At 42.2% G+C, this 20,242-nt stretch overlaps 1 protein-coding gene across 14 annotated transcripts in view; it reads left to right on the forward strand.

Moving 5' to 3' along the window:
* APAF1 (apoptotic peptidase activating factor 1) overlaps positions 1–20,242 on the forward strand; it is a 112,362-nt gene that overhangs the window by 78,824 nt on the left and 13,296 nt on the right. For 9 of the 14 annotated variants that reach the window (XM_053257843.1, XM_053257844.1, XM_053257845.1 and 6 more), the window contains 4 exons: positions 8,452–8,577; positions 13,241–13,366; positions 16,347–16,466; positions 18,969–19,094. In XM_053257843.1, the coding sequence (XP_053113818.1) occupies positions 8,452–8,577; positions 13,241–13,366; positions 16,347–16,466; positions 18,969–19,094 (498 nt within the window). Of the gene's footprint in view, positions 1–4,652; positions 6,719–8,451; positions 8,578–13,240; positions 13,367–16,346; positions 16,467–18,968; positions 19,095–20,242 lie in introns of those variants that run through there. The other 5 variants (XR_008309054.1, XM_053257852.1, XR_008309055.1 and 2 more) reach the window with 4 other exon arrangements.

The raw sequence follows: 20,242 nt of genomic DNA on the forward strand, positions 1-20,242 counted from the left end.
GTGAAGCAGGTGGCGACCACTTTGGGATTAGATTTATCCTCACAAGTCAAGACCATTGATGATCCAGTCTACAATTTCATGGCCCGGTCCCAGTCAGCACAACCGGTAGCTCTACCTCTGCTGCCCTTCATCTCAAATGCTGCTCAGTGTGCTTGGCATGCCCCACACACGTCCACACCAACGTCTAAGAGTTTAGAAGGTCTTTACAGAGTTCAGGAACAGGATAACACCTACTTATTCAAGCACCTTGTCCCAAACTCGCTGGTCATTGACTGTGTGACTACATCCAGATCAGGTCGCCGGCATACCACTCCGGTGGATAAGGAGGGCAGAAAGTTAGACGTTATGGGGAGAAAATTATACTCCACCTCTTGCCTATCCGTCAAGGTGGCTAATTACTTGGCCTGCATGGCCAAATACAGCTACCGCATTTGGGAGAATCTCGAGAAGGACACTGACTTATTGTCTCCAGAAGAATTTAAAGTTCACTTTCGTAAAACCTTACAAAAAGCGGGGGATCTCACGTGTCAGTAATTGAGCTCAGTTAAACACTTAGCAGAATCAGAATCTAGATCTATCACCACTGCAATTAACCCTCTCTCGTCATGCTTGGCTGCGATCAGCAGCCCTGCAACAAGACATGAAAGTTAAGATAGAAGGTCTTCCGTTTGATGGGAAGGGCCTATTCTCAGAGGAAATGGATGCAACTATGGAAAAAATGAAGAAATCAAAATTCACGGCCAAAACCTTCACTACTTCTTCGACTTCAGCTTCGTACTCTAACAAGCAAAGATCTTACTACTGTCCCCGTACGTCCTACAGACCACAGGAACGCCGAGACTTCCGTAAAAGTTACCAACCTTTCAATAAACGCCCTGGGCAACAAAAAGGTAGATATACCCCTACACAATGTGGGAAACAAGCGGAGGGCACCAAACGGCGACCCTGAAATAAAGGAAATCCCATTGCACCATCCACATCTATCGCTGCATCACCTTTGTTCTCCCTTCCAAAACATCCAGGAGGTCGACCACCCGGCCTATACCATCAACCAACCAGTACTACTAGCCAACAACATCAGATTGGCAATTCATGCGCAAGCATGGTGCCACATAGCATCAGACCGCTGAGTCCTAAAGATTGTCATATCAGGCTACGCGATAGAATTCAAGACACGCCCACTATTCAGGGGCCTTCGCTTTATGAAGGCAACACCTGCCTTGCTACTAGAAGTGAAGGAACTCCTGCGCAAGAAGGCGATAGTCCCGGTGCAATGGGCAAATCATTGGGAGGGGTTTTACTCCCTTTATTTCCAGATCCCGAAAAGAGATGGCGGGATACGACCAATCATGGACCTCAGACATCTCAACAAGTTTGTTCAAGTGAAAAGGTATCGGATGACGACGTTGCAGGACATCCTACCACTGCTACATCAAGAGTGGTGGCTTGTAATGTTAGACTTAAAGGATGCCTAATTTCATATAGGCATTCGACCGTCCCACCAAAAGTACCTGAGGTTCACCGTAGGAACATCAGTATATCAATATCAAGTCCTCCCATTCAGTCTCTGCACTACCCCGCGTGTATTTATGAAATGCATGGCGGTCGTAGTGGCTCACTTAAGGACAAAAGGCCTGAAGCTCTTCCCCTACTGGACGACTGGCTGCTGACATCCAGAGACAAAAAAGAGTTACTTTTACAGATTCAGTACATGCTGGACCTTCTCCGACACCTAGGAATACAAATCAACTGGAAGAAGTCTCACCTGACCCCAGTATCCACCATATCTTACACTGGGGCATGCAGATGTGGGGAGGGTGTTCTTGCCAGAGGAACGTTACCAGACCATAGCACTAATGGTTTGGGAGTTGCAACACAATCCATTGCAAACAGTGTGTCAGATACGTCTGCTAGGCCTGATGGTCTCCTGCAAGTCAACTGTACGATATACCCAGTTGAAAATGCGAAAGCTTCAGCTATGGTTCCTGCATTCCTTTTGCCTAAATGGAGACAGCCCAACGAAATGACTACATCTACCTCTACCAATCCTACGATCCCTCTCTTGGTGGACAAGCCGTCCCAACTTACTCAGAGGGGTGCCCTTTCAAGCACAGGCCCCGTCAGTGTGGGTCACGACAGATGCTTCACTCTAGGGTTGGGGTGGCCATTGCAATACTACATTGGCACAGGGCCTCTGGACCTGCTCCCAATGCCGGTTCCACATAAACCTCTTGGAGTTACTGGTGGTTTACCAAGCCATGAAAGCCTTCCTACCGGTGCTAAGAGGGAAGGTAGTACAACTCCACTTAGACAACACTACCGCCATCGCCTACCTGAACAGGCAGGGTGGGACAGTCTCCAGGTCACTGTGTGCCCTGAGCATTCAAATCCAGCACTGGTGTATTAAGAACAGCATCACTCCAATAGCCATCCACATCAAGGGCACAGACAACATTCTGGTGGATAGCCTCAGTTGTTCGTACTCGACAGGAACCCGACACAAGTGGGAACTGAACGACACATACCTGCACAAAAGATTCCTGCTCTGGGGTCACCCAGAGGTTGATTTATTTGCTACAGCACAGAACACAAAGTGCAGGCTGTTTTGCTTGAGGGCGGGCCATGAACCACAGTCTTTGGGAGATGCTTTCCAGATGGACTGGTCGGAATGTGGACTTACATGTTCCCCCCTTTGCCTCTTGTGAGCAGAGTTGTGGCGCGTCTACTAGAAGGCCATGTGAAGTGCATCCTGGGCACGCCTTGGTGGCCCTGCCAAGCATGGTTTCCTCATCTACTCAAACTAGCTGTGACTTATCAGAGACTCCCGAACCATCCCAACCTTCTGATTCAGGAAGACAGCCACCTTCTACAACTAGAAATGCTCACTCTACAACTGACAGCTTGGAAGATCAACTGCTGAAGCGAATCATGCTAAATCAGTGTAAGCCATCTACAAGAAAAAACTGCTAGCAAATGGAAGAGGTTTGCTATCTACGCTTCTCGCCATGCTTTCCGCCCTAAGGAGGCCTCCGTCCGTGAGGTCCTGCTTTATTTGATCACTCTGAAATCTGGAAAGCTATCAAATGTCTCGATAAAGGTCCACCTGGCTGTACTTTCTTCTCGCCACCCAGGATGGGATGGAAAAGCAGTATTCTCCCATCCCTCATGTAAGAACTTCCTGAAAGGCCTCACCAATCTGTATCCTCCCATCTGAAAACCTCTGGAACAGTGGAGCATCTTGCTAGTCCTCTCTGCACTAACTGTACCACCATTCGAACCCATGCATTCCGCAACGGTGAAGCTGGCATCCCTGAAAATAGCTTTTTTAGTGGCTATCACCACTGCTCTCAGGGTCAGTGAACTCACGGCCCTTCGAATGGATGTCCCTTATGCCTGGTTCTACCCAGATATCATATTTTCCCCTAAGATTGTGACAGACTTCCACCTCAATCAAGACATGATGCTTCCTACCTTCTTTAAGTCGCCGACTACACCATTAGAAAAAGCCCTGCACTCCTTGGATGTACGCAGAGCGCTTCTCTATTACCTTTCAAAAACTAAACGCTTCCGCTCCTCAAAAAGACTATTCATCGCCTATAAGGGAGCGAAGATAGGATAGGCATTGTCTAGGCAGAGGCTTTCACACTGGATTTGTCAAAGCCATCCGGCTGGCGTACTCTTTATAAGAAGTTCAACCGCCAAAAAACCATCAGGGCGCGTTCCACGAGAGCTTATGGTGCTTCGGCTGCTCACCTGTCTGGCATATCATTTCAAAGCATCTGCAAGGCCGCCACATGGTCTTCTGAACAACCATTTGTAAGGCACTACGCTATAGACTTGCGGTCTGCTGTGGAGGCAAATTTTGGGAGAGGTGTCCTCAAAAGGGTGTTGCAATAACTCTACTGCTCCCTCCTCCTTATGGAGCTAACTAACACCCATTCTAATGGATTCAATGGATCACGACCCAGATAAACAGGTTGCTCACCTGTAACTGATGATCTGGTAGTGATCCGTTGATATCCATTAGTCCCTCCTGCACCTCCCCTCCGCAGTAGTACTTACCTCGCTATAGTAGAACTTACCTGTTTGCTCGACTGCTTCAGTGGTCTCCAAGGAACTGAGGTGCCTGCACTTCCTCCTGCCTTAAATAGCCACATGGTCACGTGGGGTGGGGCACCAAAAAGGTTCTGTACAACTCAACACCGAGAGGCTTCCACGCAGGCGCAGAACCCATTCTAATGGATATCAATGGATCACTACCAGATCATCAGTTACAGTTGAGCAACCTGTTTATCAGTCACTTGGTATTTATCTATAATCCGTCATCTTACATCAGTGAGATTCTGTATGACACATAGGCCTGTATGACACTGAAAGGTCATCAAAGACCATATATTTTTGTTTAGAGAAAAGAAATACCATTAGGCAACTCTTTTGAAGAGGAAAACTATCTAATTTGAACCACCCTTTTATAAAAGATTTATAAATAAGGATCAAAGTAATTATGTTCTTCTTTGTTCTTCTGTTTAATGTATTAGCGTTGCTATGGATATTTGTGAAGCAGGAAATAGAAAAAGCTGCAGCTGTGCTATGGCAGTGTTCATGTCTGCACACCACTGAATTTCTGAAAAATAATTACAAGCTTTTTTTAGATGCAGAAGAACTCCTTCTAAAGAAGTTGTGGGTGGTTTGCCCTAATACAGAGCTCTAACTGCTTCTATGCACTCATCAGAAAGCTCAGACCTGCAAGATGGGGATTCTTAGGGAGGCGTTCTGTAAGGTAGAAAAAGGCAAATGTATTAGTCTGCCCAGTTCTTTGCTTATTTGGATTTTGTATTAGTTTTACCCGTGTCTCTGCTGCTTATTAGATATTTCTGCTTTTAAAATATTCTTGCTGGTTCAGGTTAAATTAAAACTAGATATCATTAAAAGCCAGGCTAAAAAGATGGTTATTTCAGTTCAGACCCATCAGTTGTCTCATTTCATTTCAGATGAGACGATTAACAACTTGTTTAAAAGTTTGAATTTCTCCCAATCCCAAAGCATGGTTGGTTTTGGATGCAAGGCAAAGTAGATAGGACGACATAATATATACCATATATGTCGCCCACATTACAGCAAATTGTAGCTTACTTCTAGCCAGGACTGTGTACCCCTGTGCCAAGAAATCTGAGCTTTAGAATGTATATAAGCTGTGCCAATTAAGAAAAACTACATAGATTGCTTGTTTTTCATGAATTATTCTGCTGCTTCCAGTCACAGGAAGACATAAGAAGTTACTTGGGACATTGAACTAGTGCCCATAAACTCTGGTATTCCCAGTCTGCCATTTAGCCTCCTTCCACTTCTGAGATTGCATCAAGCCAGTGCAAGCTTGTTGCCATATCCCACTTCAGGCAAATGGCAATGAGCTATCCTGCCCCTGTCATTGGCCCACCCTTAGATGAGAGATAGCACTGACATTGCCTCATGCCTGATCTCATGTGCCCATACCACTCTCTTCCATTTTGTCACCAGTTTTAATATCTGAGATGTGCTGCTGCTTTTGACTGTTTGCACAACATACCCTGCAGGAGGAAGTGTGGAGCATACCTTTGGCAAAGTAGCAGCAGCATTCTCTCTCTCTCTCTCTCCTGCTATCTCCCCTTCCTCCAGCAACAGATTTTTCTGCTTTGTCTCTGGACAGGCTTGGTGCTGGAGGGGAGGGAAGACAGTGAGTGGGTAGGGGAGAGAGAGAGAGAGCGTCTACTGCTGGTTTAGCAATGCAGCAGCAACAAAGAGGCCAAGTAGTTGCTGCTGCTGAAGGCGTGCTGTGGAAGTAGCCAGTGGCAGCAGCACATCCCAGCCACTGAGACTGGGCATGAGGAAGGAGAGGGCAGCTGCTGTACATGTGGGGCAGGGAATGGGGCCAGCAAGCCGGTGCCACGGTGTCAGTTCTGGTTCCTAGATGGGTTTGAAACTAGTGATGGATGCAGGGTTGCTGAGGAAGTGGAGGGGAGCAGAGAGGCACAATCTGCCACCCCCAAAAAGGGCCCTCAAGGGCCACCTGAGGAAATTGCCTCATTGGGAAACTGCCCCTGCATCTTTCATTGTCTGGGGTTGTAGGTTATTTCATCAGTCATAAGGGCTGGAAACACTTTTTTAAAGTTGCTGAATTAAACGTGATTGCATAGAATTATGAAATATAGCCATGACTCTAATACAAGTCCAGTCATTCAGCTGAATAATTAAATGGAATAAAATCATTAATGTTATTTTCAGATGTTATGCAGTTTACTCTTTGCAGGTTCTTTGCAGATACATTGCACACAGTTACATATGCTAAGAGACTCTTCATTTCATTAATGTTTGTGTGTAGAATCATAGCTAATTTCTACAATGCATGCTGTAAAATTACAGTTTAATCTAAACATGTTACATAATCTTAATGTTCTTTTCAAAGAGAAATATTTCTCTCTTTATAAGAAACTGCATGGTGACACACACTATAGTAAAATACTATTGTAATTGTTTTTCTTAATCTAACACTACCTGTTATTGAATGTATTCCAATTAATTGGTTGTTTTTGAGATAGATGGACTGAAGAATCCTGGGTTTAGATCCTCAGCCATTGTTGCCAGCCTGCCTGCCTCATCCTCTCCACTTTGGAAATTCTGGCTTCTGATAGAAGCAAAGCTGAGAGAGGCATGGACAAGTCCTTAATGCCAGGACAGAAGTTGGCCTCTGTTTGTATCAAACAGGTGTGTCATGTAAACCCTGAACCTGTGCATAAGCTATGTAGGGAAAGATGGCATGCCCATCCCGAATTCCATGCATTCTTAATGGAGCCAGTGTTCCTGGTAAGAACAACAACAAAAAAAAACACCCCAAAAGTCTTAAAAGACAAAGAATACCCCAAGAAGCAGGGAAGGCACACTCTGGAATGCAATCACTTTCAAGTCCTAAATCACTTATGTAGATGCAGTACAAAGGGTAACTTTTGTTATGTGTTGCATCTGAATAGCAGCTACACCTTCTCCTAGTCTGGAACCAGGAGTTCCCCTGTTGTCTCTTGAATTCTGCGTTTTCTTGCCTTTAGAACACCCCTGATGGATCAGGCCCCAAGGCCTATCTAGTCCAGCATCCTGTTTCACACAGTGGCCCACCAGACGCTGCTGGAAGTCACAGGCAGGAGTTGAGAGCATGCCCTCTCTCCTGCTGTTACTCCCCTGCAACTGGTACTCAGACGCATCCTGCCTTTGAGGCTGGAGGTGGCCTATAGCCCTTTGACTAGTAGCTGTTGATAGACCTCTCCTCCATGAAGTTATCCAACTTCATGGTTATCCAACTTTGGAACCATGCAGATGACAGAAACCTATAAAAAGGCTCTGCTGTCAGCCTGGTTGCAAAATCTTTTGCTGTAGGAGCTCAGTAACACATGTTGCCTTCTACTATTCAAAAGTTTATACCTGGCTGAGCATCCATGGTGTGCTAGAATCCTCTCCCTTTAGCTAAATCACTGGACTTCTGAGTCCCTCCCTACGTTGGAACATTGAACTGTGGGGTGGTGGGCCGCTGAGTTGAAATAACTATCCTTGCATGTTCCTTGTGAGGACTTGCTTTTGGGCTGCCTTAACAAGATGTTAATGAGGCTGATCTGAGTGTTGACAAGCCACCCCTAACTAACCTTTGGGCTTGTGTGGGGAACCAGTGGATCTAGAGTGAGCAGTTAATCTCTCCCCAACTCTCAAATGGGAATCACTCCTTTTGACATCATGTACACTACAGCAGATCAAGGACAAGTATTAAAGCTGTACTTTATTATCTCCTCCCCCCCCCACACACACATATTTCAGTGTCCACCAAATGCCAGGCTAATGGGGCTTTTACACTCTCCTTCTCTTTTCCTCCTGATTTCATCCAAGCAGTTGCCTTCACTCCTTGTTAACTGCAGTTGTACCAAGGTTGTCAACTACCATATTTTACATTGTGATTTTGTATATTACAAAAACACTGTATCTCTTGTTTTCAAAAGCCTTTGCCTCTGAATCTTCTGTGATACCGTAACATTGTCTTGCCTCTGTCCAGACTGTACTTGTTCTGCTTGCAAGTACAGATTTTAGTAAAATTCTTCCAAACTGGCCCAAAATCTTAGATAGATGTGTGTGTACAAGAGTGGTAACACCATGAAGCTTACTTTGACCTTGAGCCGATCCTTCTCTCTTTTCATAACCTACCTTGTAGCCGTTTTGGTAAGTATGGTGAATTGGGTGAGGGTGGGTAGACCATGTACTGTTTTGCTCCTTGGATGAAAGGTAGGATAAACTTATGATAAATATGCATTAAAGTATCCATTATGATTGAAGATCATCACTGAGGTAGAGAGGACAGATCATTTAAGGTTGCTGTGCTCTGTTGAAAGTCAAAGGGCATTGCACAATATTAATTTCCAATTGTGCATTGCATTGCAGCTCATTAATGGATACACTGGCCATGCTGTGTATCTGACTGAAGCACAGGAGACTTTCATTTGTTGCTGTTGTCTAAGTGAAGATCTGCAGACTGCTGCTTTTGGAGAGGAAAATGGAACAGTAAAGGTAAATCAGTCATGTTTCTGAATGAGTAGTTTGGGTTTCTGTTTTCCAGTTGTGATCATTTCCAGCACTGTACCAAAAAATGACAGGATGACACTGGAAATTTCATAGCCAAAACTTACATTGTAGGAAAATCTATTTAAAAGGAACTGCCTTGGATAATTCAGGTCCAACAGGAATGGACCTGCCGTTTTATTTAGTTTGTAGCACTGAGAGTAGATGACATCCCCCAAGATAAGATTATAGTTACATTCTGTTTGCTGATGCTAGTTACTACTTTGATGCAGAAAAATAATTTGCATAGCCATCCCTATATTGTTAAAATAATAATAAACTGTTTCACTGTATCTGAAGTAAAACTGATTGTGGGAAGTTACCAAATGAAAAGCACAGGTGTCCTCAGTGAAGGTAATCTCTGGATTTTTATGGTAAATGTCCCACTCAGTGACATAGTAGCTATGAGTAGCTATATGTGTTAGAGAATAAAGTGGATCACTTAGGTTTAAGAGAATTTATGGACTCAATTCTCTGCAGGTAATTGACTGTTATCCTAGAAAAGGAATCTGAGACGATTTACAAAGGATGTATTACAATTTGGAACAGAATAGTACAGTACTTAGTAAATAGTCAATTATAGATAGATTTCCTAGGCATATTTGTAGTAAAGAGAAATGATGTACTTTTCTGACTTCCAACTCCTCAGATTCAATCATGGGGGCATCACTGCTTGATGGAAAACATATTTATCTTAGTGGTGGTCCAGTATCCTTCACAATGTGGGCTTTGCACCTGTGCAGTAGTCCCTGCAGAAGGATTCACAAGCTCCTTGAAGCACTCTGAAGCTCTGCCTTTTGCGTAGGGAGCATGCTCGATATCTTTGGCTCCAGAGTGCTTTCTTGCTCAGTTCCTTCTCGAACGCTGTTGCGAGTACTTCCCTCGGGATCTGCTCCTTGGTTGTGCTTGGTTCCTGAAAGACAACAGTTTAACAGTTTGCTCTATAGTTTTTTCTCTGATTTTGGATAGGTTTTTGACTACTCTTTGCCTCATGGATTGGACTACTTTGCCTTTTTTGGTCTAATGGACACTACAAATAAATAAATTAAGCGGTGTTCCTCCTGCTGCAGGACTCTTCCCTCCTCCGACAAACACAACCTCAGTCTGCTTTGCCTCGGGGAGGAGCATAATGTTTGCACCTGCAAAATTTGCTTATCTTATTCTGAGAAAACAGGGAATTGCATTTAAGGGCTGCCTTATATGAACAGATACTATGCCCTCCAACCCCAGTGCTGATACCGGTTCCAGCTGAACCTGCATCGCCTAAAGATCCGTTCACTCCTTTTTCAGTCTCCACGTCACCTGCCTTCAGGACTCATTTCCCATTTGCGCTGTCGGTATAGAGGAATTTCCCTCTGCTACAAGATATTGATTCCATCCCTGGATCCATAATAACGACATCCTCTAGAATAGATCAGCTTTTAATGGTTTTTCCTTACATGGTCTCAACATTGATTAAGATGTTGGGTCCAACACACGGCATATTCCTAAAACACTTTCTGCCTCCACAGTGAGGGTACCAACACTTGTCTGCTCCCCGTATTATTTCCCTAATCACCCCGGGAAGAGAGACACCACTTCTCACTCCCTATATACTCCCCTTACAGGAGGAGGATGGATTATTGGAGTTCACCAGGTGCTTTTGATCCTGGGTACATCAGGAGGATAGGAAGGTTCAAAGATCCACACTAAATGCCTTCCTCATCACTCCCTTATGACTATGAGGAATTCAGGCTGTTGAAGCTTAAAAGAATGAAATCCACCATCAGTTCCCAAAGTCAAAGATCATCTGCTCAGGAGGACTTATCTTTCAAATGTGCTTTGCACTCCCCACCTGTGATGTAGCCCCCTGCAGAACAGCCCACTGAACCATGCCATCTGGCTTCTTCTAACAGGCTAGCTACTGTCTCTACAGTAACTCTGGAAATAGCTCCTGCTCCTGAAAAGCAGAGTTTGGATGACTAGTACAATTCTACTTCTGATTCTGATGATGACTCCACACTTACGGAGAATCTGTCAGACCCCTCTCCTGACAACGTGCCTAACAACCCCTCTAATTATCCAACAGAGGAGACTGTCATACCACATACAAGTTGCTGAGATGGCCAAGGTGCTTGGCTTAGAACTAAAATCGCCAGCCCCAGAAGTTAAAAGACCCTGTCTATGATTTCATTGCCTCCACTGCTACATCTAACCCTGATGTACTCCCAATGCGGCCTCTTTGGAATGGAATGTACAGTCGTCTTCCATATCAGCTTCTAAATGCCTATAGAACTTCTACAGGGTGCAAGACTGCAAATTATTTTTTAAACATCATCCACCAAATTCATTGGTGGTAGACTGTGTCATGGGCAACAGGTTAGGATGAAAACATTCTACCCTGATTGACAAAGAAGGTAGGAAACTAGGCCGAAAGATTTATTGTTCCTCTTCTATGAAAAGGAAGATCTATGAAGGGAGATAATTTTATCTATGAAAATAGTGAATTTTCTGGCCTATTGACTAAGTATCATTATTCAGTCGCAGAAATCTTTAAGAATGATCTAAAAGATGCTCCTGAAGCAGTATGATCCAAGTTTAAGGAGATGCTTTCAAAGTCAGTAGATCTTGCACACCAACCTCTAAGCACCTCACAGAGATGAAGTCTCTGTGACTCAGTTAGCCAGCATCATTTGGCATGTTTAGCATGTTAGCCAGTGGCATTTCTCTCTGTAGGCACGCTTGGCTTCATCCCCACCCCACCCCGCCAGATATGAGGGCCAAAAAGATCTCCCATGGTGAAGATCTTCCCATGATGAAGAAGGTTTATTTAGCTCCCAGACTGATGAAAGGATGGAGTAGATGAAAAAGTCCAAATTCACAGCGAAAACCTTCCCTTCTTCTTCGACTCCACAATCACACTCCCATAACTTTAAAAAGTATGACAGACCTAGATTTCAACACAACAGGTCTGAGCGCAGATATTACTGGAAATCCTTCCAATACACGCAAAGACACTCCTTCCCCCAGAAACAAAGGTCGCCTGACCTGAACCCCATAGAGAATCTATGGGGCATGGCCAAGAGAAGGATGAGAGACATGAGACCAAACAATGCAGAAGAGCTGAAGGCCGCTATTGAAGCATCCTGGTCTTCCATAACACCTCAGCAGTGCCCCAGGCTGATAGCATCCATGCCACGCCGCATTGAGGCAGTAATTGCTGCAAAAGGGGCCCAAACCAAGTACTGAATACATATGCATGCTTATACTTTTCAGAGGTCCGATATTGTTCTATTTACAATCCTTGTTTTATTGGTTTCATGTAGTAATCTAATTTTCTGGGATTGTGGATTTGGGGTTCTCATGAGCTGTACGCCATGATCATCACAATTCTAACAAATTAAGGCTTGACTTATCTTGCTTTGCATGTAATGCGTCTATCTCATATATCAGTTTCACCTTTTAATTTGCATTACTGAAATTAATGAACTTTTGCACGATATTCTAATTTTTCGAGTTTCACCTGTACCATTTTTATGAATCCATTTTCACCCCAAGAATGCAATCCTTGGGTGTCCAGAGATCGCGTCTCATCTACATGGACAGGACTAAGGACTTTAGAAGGTCTAATAGACTCACCTTCAAAGGTGATAACAAGAGCCAACTTGTATCTAGACAAAGACTTTGACTGGCTGGTCCACTTGTTATGAGAAACGAGGAGTAAAATCACCCATCATGATTAAGGCTCATTCTACGAGAGCTATGGCCACCTCGGCAGCTCACCTGTTTGGTATTAATTTCACTGACATTCAGAAAGCTGCTACTCAGTCTACCGACCTACCCTTTGTTAAACATTTCACCTTAGACATCTGTTCTGTAGCAGAGGCTAGTTTTGGGCAGGCAGTACTAAATAATGTTCTCTAACTTGATATCCTTGGGATCACCTCCTTTTAGGGGAGCTCACTAATCACCCACATTGTGAAGGATACCAGATCACTACTAAGATAAACAGGTTGCTTATCTTTAACTTCTGATCTTTGGGTGATCTGGTATCATTCACAACACCTGCCCACCCTCCCCGCCTTACATATGTACTTGCTTCCTGTTTTATGAACCCCAGTTTACACAGCAGCTGTTCAGGAACTGAGCAAGAAAGTGCTCTGGTGCCAAAGATACCAAGCATGCTCCACACTTCAAGAAGCTTGTGAATCTTTCCGTGGGGATGATTGCATGGGTGCAAAGCACACATTGTGAATGATACGGGATCTCCAAAAGATCAAAGGTTGCAGGTAAGCAACCTGTTTATTTTATCTACTTGCCCTTTTTGCCTTAATTAGATAGAAATATGTACAGATCATTGACAAGCAGGTTGCTATCCATGTTATGCCTATAGATCATCCAGGAGATTTCTTGTTAGGAGATCTAACAGAAATTTCTGTTTTTAATATTCTTCCTTCCATTTACATTGCTTTTAGTGCAAATAAATCAATATGTTTTATGTAAAAATAGTCTTTTAAATGACAGAACATTCTCATTCATATTATGGCTTCTTTAAAAATACTTGTGGATTTGTATTTTTAGTTCTTATCTTCTAATGAACTCTCAAATTCCATTGTGTGATCTCTTCAAAAAGGTATTAAACCTGTCAAGTAGGAATGTTTTAAAATCCAGAACTGGACATAGAAAAGCTGTACAACACTGCCAGTTTACTTCTGATGGGAAGACCCTTGTTTCAAGTTCTGATGACTCAACTATACAGGTGTGGAAATGTTTTAAACTATTGTCTGAGATAATGTAATATTTCTGAAAAAAACTTCATTCAATTCAGAATTCATGTTTTTCTTGAATCACATGAAACAAATTAGATGAGCCAAAGTTTATTAAATTAGTGGGGAATTTCAGTTATACAGTTGGACATCGTTATCCATGGGGTTTCTGTTCTTTGCTACAGCTGTGGATAATAGAACCACACATAACAAGTTATTCCAGCAATGGGAAGGGGGGTTAGAGTCCTGGAGGCTGGAGAAAAGGGTGAAAAACAGCGCGGGGGGGGAATAAAGTGACCTACCATGCTTCACTGGTCTCCAGCTGTCTAGCAGTGCCCCCCAAGTCCTAAATCCACAATTTTTCTGTGGAAAATCATGTAAACAAACAAACAAAAAATTAAATGAGGTACAAGAGATCTCCTTTTCTCAAAATGGTGGGTGGAAATAACCTTGGAGGGCATTTACAGCCACCCTGAAACCTCAGATATGTAGGTTTTAACCCTTTTATATCTGTGGACATTAAGGTCGGTCCCTGACTGAAGACATGTGGAACCACGAAGAGTGATACCACGATTAACGAGGTCTACCTGTAGTTGGCTAATTTCTTCATTCTAGATTTTCTATACTTGTAACATGTGGCATTTTAGAATGAGGTATCGTGGGGAGGAAACAACTTTCTGCTCTGCAGTGGTTCTACATAATTTTAGTGGGATTCTTTTGGGAAACTGTTTTGACAGTTTAGTCTTCAGTGGTCCGTTATCTGATAACATTAATGCTGTATGACAATTGCTGAAATTTAATAGATAATGCAGAGCTCTGGTCATTTCTGTAACTGATCATGTGAAAAACCAAATGCCATGTGAAAGACAGATGTTCTCATATTTAAAGTTGAAAATACAACACAGCCAGACTATATCGATTTCACTGCTTTTAACTTCTCAGACTCTCTTAATTGGATTGCTGTCTTGTGACCTATACACACATTTATTTCCCAATAACTTCATTAGGAGATACACATGCAAGTAATGCCATAAGATTGATATAATTTTGGGTGTGTGTGTGTGTTTTTAAAGAGCCCCTTGGAGCAAGGACCCTTTCCCCCATTTCTTTTGCTATGTAAGCTGCTTTGAGAACTTTGCTGAAAAGCAGTGTATAAATAAGAAAATTGTTTCTTCCACCCAGTATAAGATTTAAAAATGAACCTTTAAAGTGTGAAAAATATATAACTCTTCATTGATCATCAGGAAGATCAGCTGTAGTGAAGGCCCTCGCCGGTCAGGGATAGATTACTTGACCTTGTCTAGGAAGCAGGCTATCCCACATTTTCTGAAATGGGTCAGTTGCTGTAGCAACTAGGAATTAAAAGGAATTCCTTCACCCTGAGGTCCACTAATGCAAACAGAAGGGGTGGGTGGATTAGTACCAATAAGTCAAAAAGAGAGAGGGAGCAACTCCAAGAGCCTGATAATTATTTTATTGCATCACTCCACAAAATTGCTGATGTATTTTGAGCTATGCTCTTTCTTGTAGCTTCTGCTCTTTCTCTTCAGATACTTCCAATCTCAGTGAGATCCATGGATCATCACTGCAATTGCTTTGTGCTTCAGAAATGCCCCCAAACACCTTGGGAACATGACATGGATAAGCCCCAGTATTTCTTCTGAATTGGGAGGTAGTGAGGGATTGCCCAAGCAGCCTGCTGTATCCGCAGGGACTGGGTGCACCTCAGACATACGTGACTGCAGGGGCAATAGCCTTGTTCAGCTTTATGCTTGGGAGGAAGGCTGGCAGGCATCTGTGTCACACTGCTCTTTTAGGGCATTCAGAGTTCCCCAGAAGCACAGAGATGATTACCCCACCCCCAATCCTGAACTTTGAACCTTCATGAGTCACTGTGCTTTGGAGGAGTGCTAGTGCCTCACAGTATTTTTGGACTCCTTGGTAGAGAGCTGGAGAGCAGTAAATGTTGTTCTTCATTGTCTATAGAAGTACAAAAATCATAGATTTAGGAAGCCCTCAATTTTTATGAGTAATAGAATGATATATGGATGTAACAGATCTGTATTCATCGGTTGGATATATTCACTGAGTCCTAATGTTATGTGATATTTTGTAATGAACTGCATCTCATTAGATTTATTTATTTACACTTATTATATTTTTATAATCTCTGAATGTTTTAAAGTTTTAATTGTGGTAATCTTTGAATGTTTTAAATTTTAATTGTTTAATAATTGGTTTTATGAGGTTTTTATTGTGTGTTTTGTAAACTGCCTAGAGCCTTTGGAATCAAGTGGTATATAAATTAATTAAATAAATAATAATTTACTTGTGTTTTCAGTTTTTATACCGCCTTTCATAAGATATTCCAAGGCAGTTTACAAAAGTTAAAATACAATAAAACTCCATTAAAATCACATTTAAAACCTTAAAATCAGTTAAGCAGTAAAAACCATAAAACACCAAAAGACAAATAGAAGCAGGAAAGCTGAGAGATCCAGCAGTTCCTAAGGAGTAAAAGCCTGAACAAATAAAAATGTATTTAGTAGTAGTAGTTGTTGTTTTAAAAAAGCAGCCACAGATGTCAAAGAGTGGACATTCACTGGGAGAGCATTTTGGAGCCTGGGGGCAACAACAGAGAAGACCCTGTCCTGCATGCACAATTTAGCCTCTCTCAGCGTTAGTACACAGAGCAAAGGTCCCTCTGGCAACCCTATTGAACAAGAGTATCACTTGTAGTGCCTAGTAGACTAGACGAAAACTCATGGAACAACTGAAACTTCCATTCCCTTCAGAGAATGAAACTTTATTCCTATGATGATGTCATTCTAAATTATAATTTCTGTATATCAGCTACCTGACCTAATTGCCTCAGGAGATCATTTCCCCCCAAAAGAGAACGTAAGAGACAAACCATGAAAGAGGCAACAAAAATTCCCTTTCTTAATCCATTTTTATTTTTGTTTTAATTAGGTATGGAAATGGCAGTCAGATGAATGCATTCTCCTGAAAGGCCACAAGGAATCTGTCAAGAGTTTTCATGTTCTAGGACACCCGAGTCTTCTTTCATGGTCATTTGATGGGACAGTTAAGGTAAATAAATTAAAGTGCTGGCAACTTAGAGAAGTACCTGTAGTTAAGTTACTGGAAATCTAATTCAAGTAATGTAAAATCTCCCCACCAACAAAAGTTAGATGCACCCAGAGCAAAATTCTTTGTTGTGAATAGTGTATTGGTGAAAAACTATATGAGTGAAAGCCATGATGCCTGACTGTGGAGGGTACTGCCTCCCCAGCTGGTATAAAATTGCATAAGACAATTCGCTGTCACCAGGTGGAGTTATTTTGACTGGCTCTACCATCCACTCACTGGAGCCTCCGTGTCTCAGCTTGACAAAAAGGTAGAGTGGTAATTTAGGCAAGTAGGTGTGGGGTGGGAAAACATAATTGACAGAGACACTATTGAAAGCTCCAAAAAATGACAAAATGTTTACTTGGTTCAAAATTTTCTTAATTTCAAAACAGTTCAGTAATATTAAGTTATATAAAAAAAAGTTTCAGATAGAGCAAAAGCACAAGAAAAGCAAAGAATAGCCAAGACCAATAGCCTATACAAACTGCACTCAACAACAGTTTCAAAAGGTGTGCAAAGGGTAGCTTCTCCCAAAACTTCCAAGCACCTTCACTGCTTTCACCTAGTAGTTTCTGTCTCTCCTTTGCTGTAGCAATTCCAGCTTAGTGATTTCAAGCTCTCTGCTTTTGACTGTCCCAGTCAGCTTTCTCCTGCTTGCCTCTTCACTGTTCCAGCTGTGGCTCTCAGTGTCTTACCTCTAGTCAGCTTTAATCCCAACTTTTAAACTCCAAATTTAAACTCTTCCTCCCGCTTTAACTAACTTTCTGCTGCAGGCAAGCCTCCTTTTATTCTGTCTCCCTTCCATTTTTGCTAAATAAACCAATCAAAATAAACTCAAGTTTCTTCCATTTTAAAAATATAGCCAATCAGTTCAAACCCTCTTGTTCCTTCAAAAATTAAACAGCAGAACTCTTTTCCTTCACAGACCAAACTGCTGAACAGGAGCTGTGAAATTTTGGCCCCTGCACAGCTTCTTAATACAGAACACAGAGAGTAAGCAATTACATATATAATAAAAAAAATTTGAAAAGCACAAAGAGGAGGTAAAGGCCTCATTTCTTCACACTGACATACTATGCAAGGCTATGGCAGCCTAGGAATGGAACATCTGTGCAGATGTGCAAGGGCGCTCCTATGCACGACCTCACAATTGCATAAATGCAGTCGTGCAATAGAGGGCCATTATTTCCAATAGCCTTCTATCTCACAGCTGTGTTTGCACAGTTGTGTGGTCTTGTATAGGTATATAAATGCTCTGTTTCTAGGCTGAAGGAGTATTTCACTATCAGCCACTTACATTGGAGAAACCCAGTGTATCTGAGCATGAGAGAGGTATGCTAAAAGCTTAAAAATACTGGTCTAACCATGGTTGATATACATGTGCCTAAGCCTAATGTTTGTTTAAATCGGGTCTACTAATTTATTTATGTATTTACTTTTCTTGCCCGCCCTATACCCAAAGGTCTCAGAGCAGGTTACAATAAAACCAATATAAAACATAATTAAAATACAATATCATAAAATCAAAAATACAGTAACAAAAACAGTGTCTGAGAGGGGAAGAACCTCTACATCTCTAGTCAAAGGCCAGGTGCATCTTCACCATTCTCCTGAATGTGCACAATGTTGGAGCTTGGCTCACCTCAGAGGGGAGGGCATTCCACAACCTAAGGGCCACCACAGAGAATTTAACTTAATTTACCACAGAGAATTTAATCCATCTAGTAGTGTTTAAAATATTATCATTTTTATTTATAATCTTTTATAATCTGGGAAGATAATATGCTACTTTTGAGTAGTGTTTATATGATGTTGTTGTTAAATCCTATTTTTTTTAACATACTTTTAATTTCATTTATTTTAGACTTGGCATTCTACCTGAATAATGGGTTTGACTGGCTATTTAGATTATATAGGGCTTGTTCACTTGAAGCTAGGTATTGGGTGCAGTTTTCAGGTAGATAAAGGTTTTAAGCTTTGTCCTCCAAGAAAATTACAAAAGTCTGGTATATATTATATATTAGAATTATTTCCCACCCTTCCTCCAAGGATCTCAAAATGATCTCTCCATTTTATCCTCACAACAACCCTGTGAGGTTGGTTAGGCTGAGAGAGTGACTAGTCTAAGGTTACCCAGTGAAGTTTCATGGCTGAGTGGGAATTTGAACCCCGGTCCCCCAGATCTTCATCTAACCACTACACCACACTGCCTTTTAATGTATTTTTAAATGTATTTTTAATGTCTTTGTGACTTGACTTGAACATCTGATATAAGCGGGAGGGGAAAATATATAAATGGTCTTAAAATAATAATTTGGGTGTCTCTAATTGCAAAATACTCAATCGACGATTTTTAAAAGCCATCTGCTGCTAAATAATTCTAAAGTAAAGCTTACATTTTTGTGTTCTATTGAAAAGCTTATATCAGTAGAATTTTTCACTCATGGATGTTAATGTTTACAGTTTTGGAATATAGTTACTGGAAAATTGGAGAGAGACATTATATGCCATGAAGATGCTATTCTTTCTTGTGCTATTTCACCACATGCCATTATGTTTTCCACTGCCTCTGCTGACAAGACTGCCAAGGTAGGTAAATGTTTACAAGTGCACTAAAGAACTTGTGCCCCTAAAACATAGGGCAAAGTCTATCCAAAATAATCCTAATGGATTATATCCAAATCAGAATGGGAAGCTTAAACACATGCCTTAATTCTCTGCTGCACTGAAATCAGTGGGACCCCAAAGATAGATTGTTGCCTATGAGCTTTTGCCTTTCTAAGCCATTGTCGGCCATCTTTATTTCAAATCACGTATTTCTGTCCATGGACTATAAGAACTGGGAGAAGGCTCTTTTGCATGGATTGTCTCCAGCTGAGTACCAGCTGGTAGCGATGTTCTAGCAAGCATTCTCAGTTACAGAGAATGCCTCACACTTTGGAACACCCTTCTAGAGCCACCTGCTATTTGTATAGCTAAAGTCTCAAAAACTGGATGATCTGGATAGAGATCTGTCTAGATCCATAAGAATGGGCTCTGCGCCTGCACGGAGACGACGCGGTAGCCATGCCGCAGCTTGAGGCGTCCAAGCCACGCCCCCATGCGTATAGCATGCTATTTAGCAATAGCAATAGCAATAGCACTTACATTTATATACCGCTTTATAGCCGGAGCTCTCTAAGCGGTTTACAATGATTTAGCATATTGCCCCCAACATTCTGGGTACTCATTTTACCAACCTCGGAAGGATGGAAGGCTGAGTCAACCTTGAGCCCCTGGTCAGGATCGAACTTGTAACCTTCTGGTTACAGGGCGGCAGTTTTACCACTGCGCCACCAGGGGCTCTTTAAGGGCTGCTGGAGATCGCCTTTCTCAGTTCTTTAACGACCGCCTCAGCATTTGGACGTCGGTCTGCCGCTCCTTCATCAGAAAGTTCCTTGTGAATTCAATTTCTAAAACAAACAAGCAAGCAAAATCTATTCCGGATTCTTCGTGTATGATCCTTTTTTCTGGCTGATGAGTTTGATTGTGTATGACCTGGACTGGCTGAGGGACAACAATTGGTGTTTAGACCTTGGAACGGACTTGACTACCGCTGCATTGTTAAATGGCTGAGGAGAAGTCTTTCAAGAGGTGCGAGGGCTGCAGGGCCAAACTCCCCTCTAAGGACTTGCATGATTTGTGCCTGATATGCTTAGGTGAGGAACATAACATTTTGGCGTGTAAAATTTGCCTCT

This window comes from Hemicordylus capensis, chromosome 5 (assembly GCF_027244095.1).
Source record: "Hemicordylus capensis ecotype Gifberg chromosome 5, rHemCap1.1.pri, whole genome shotgun sequence".
NCBI lineage: Eukaryota > Metazoa > Chordata > Lepidosauria > Squamata > Cordylidae > Hemicordylus > Hemicordylus capensis.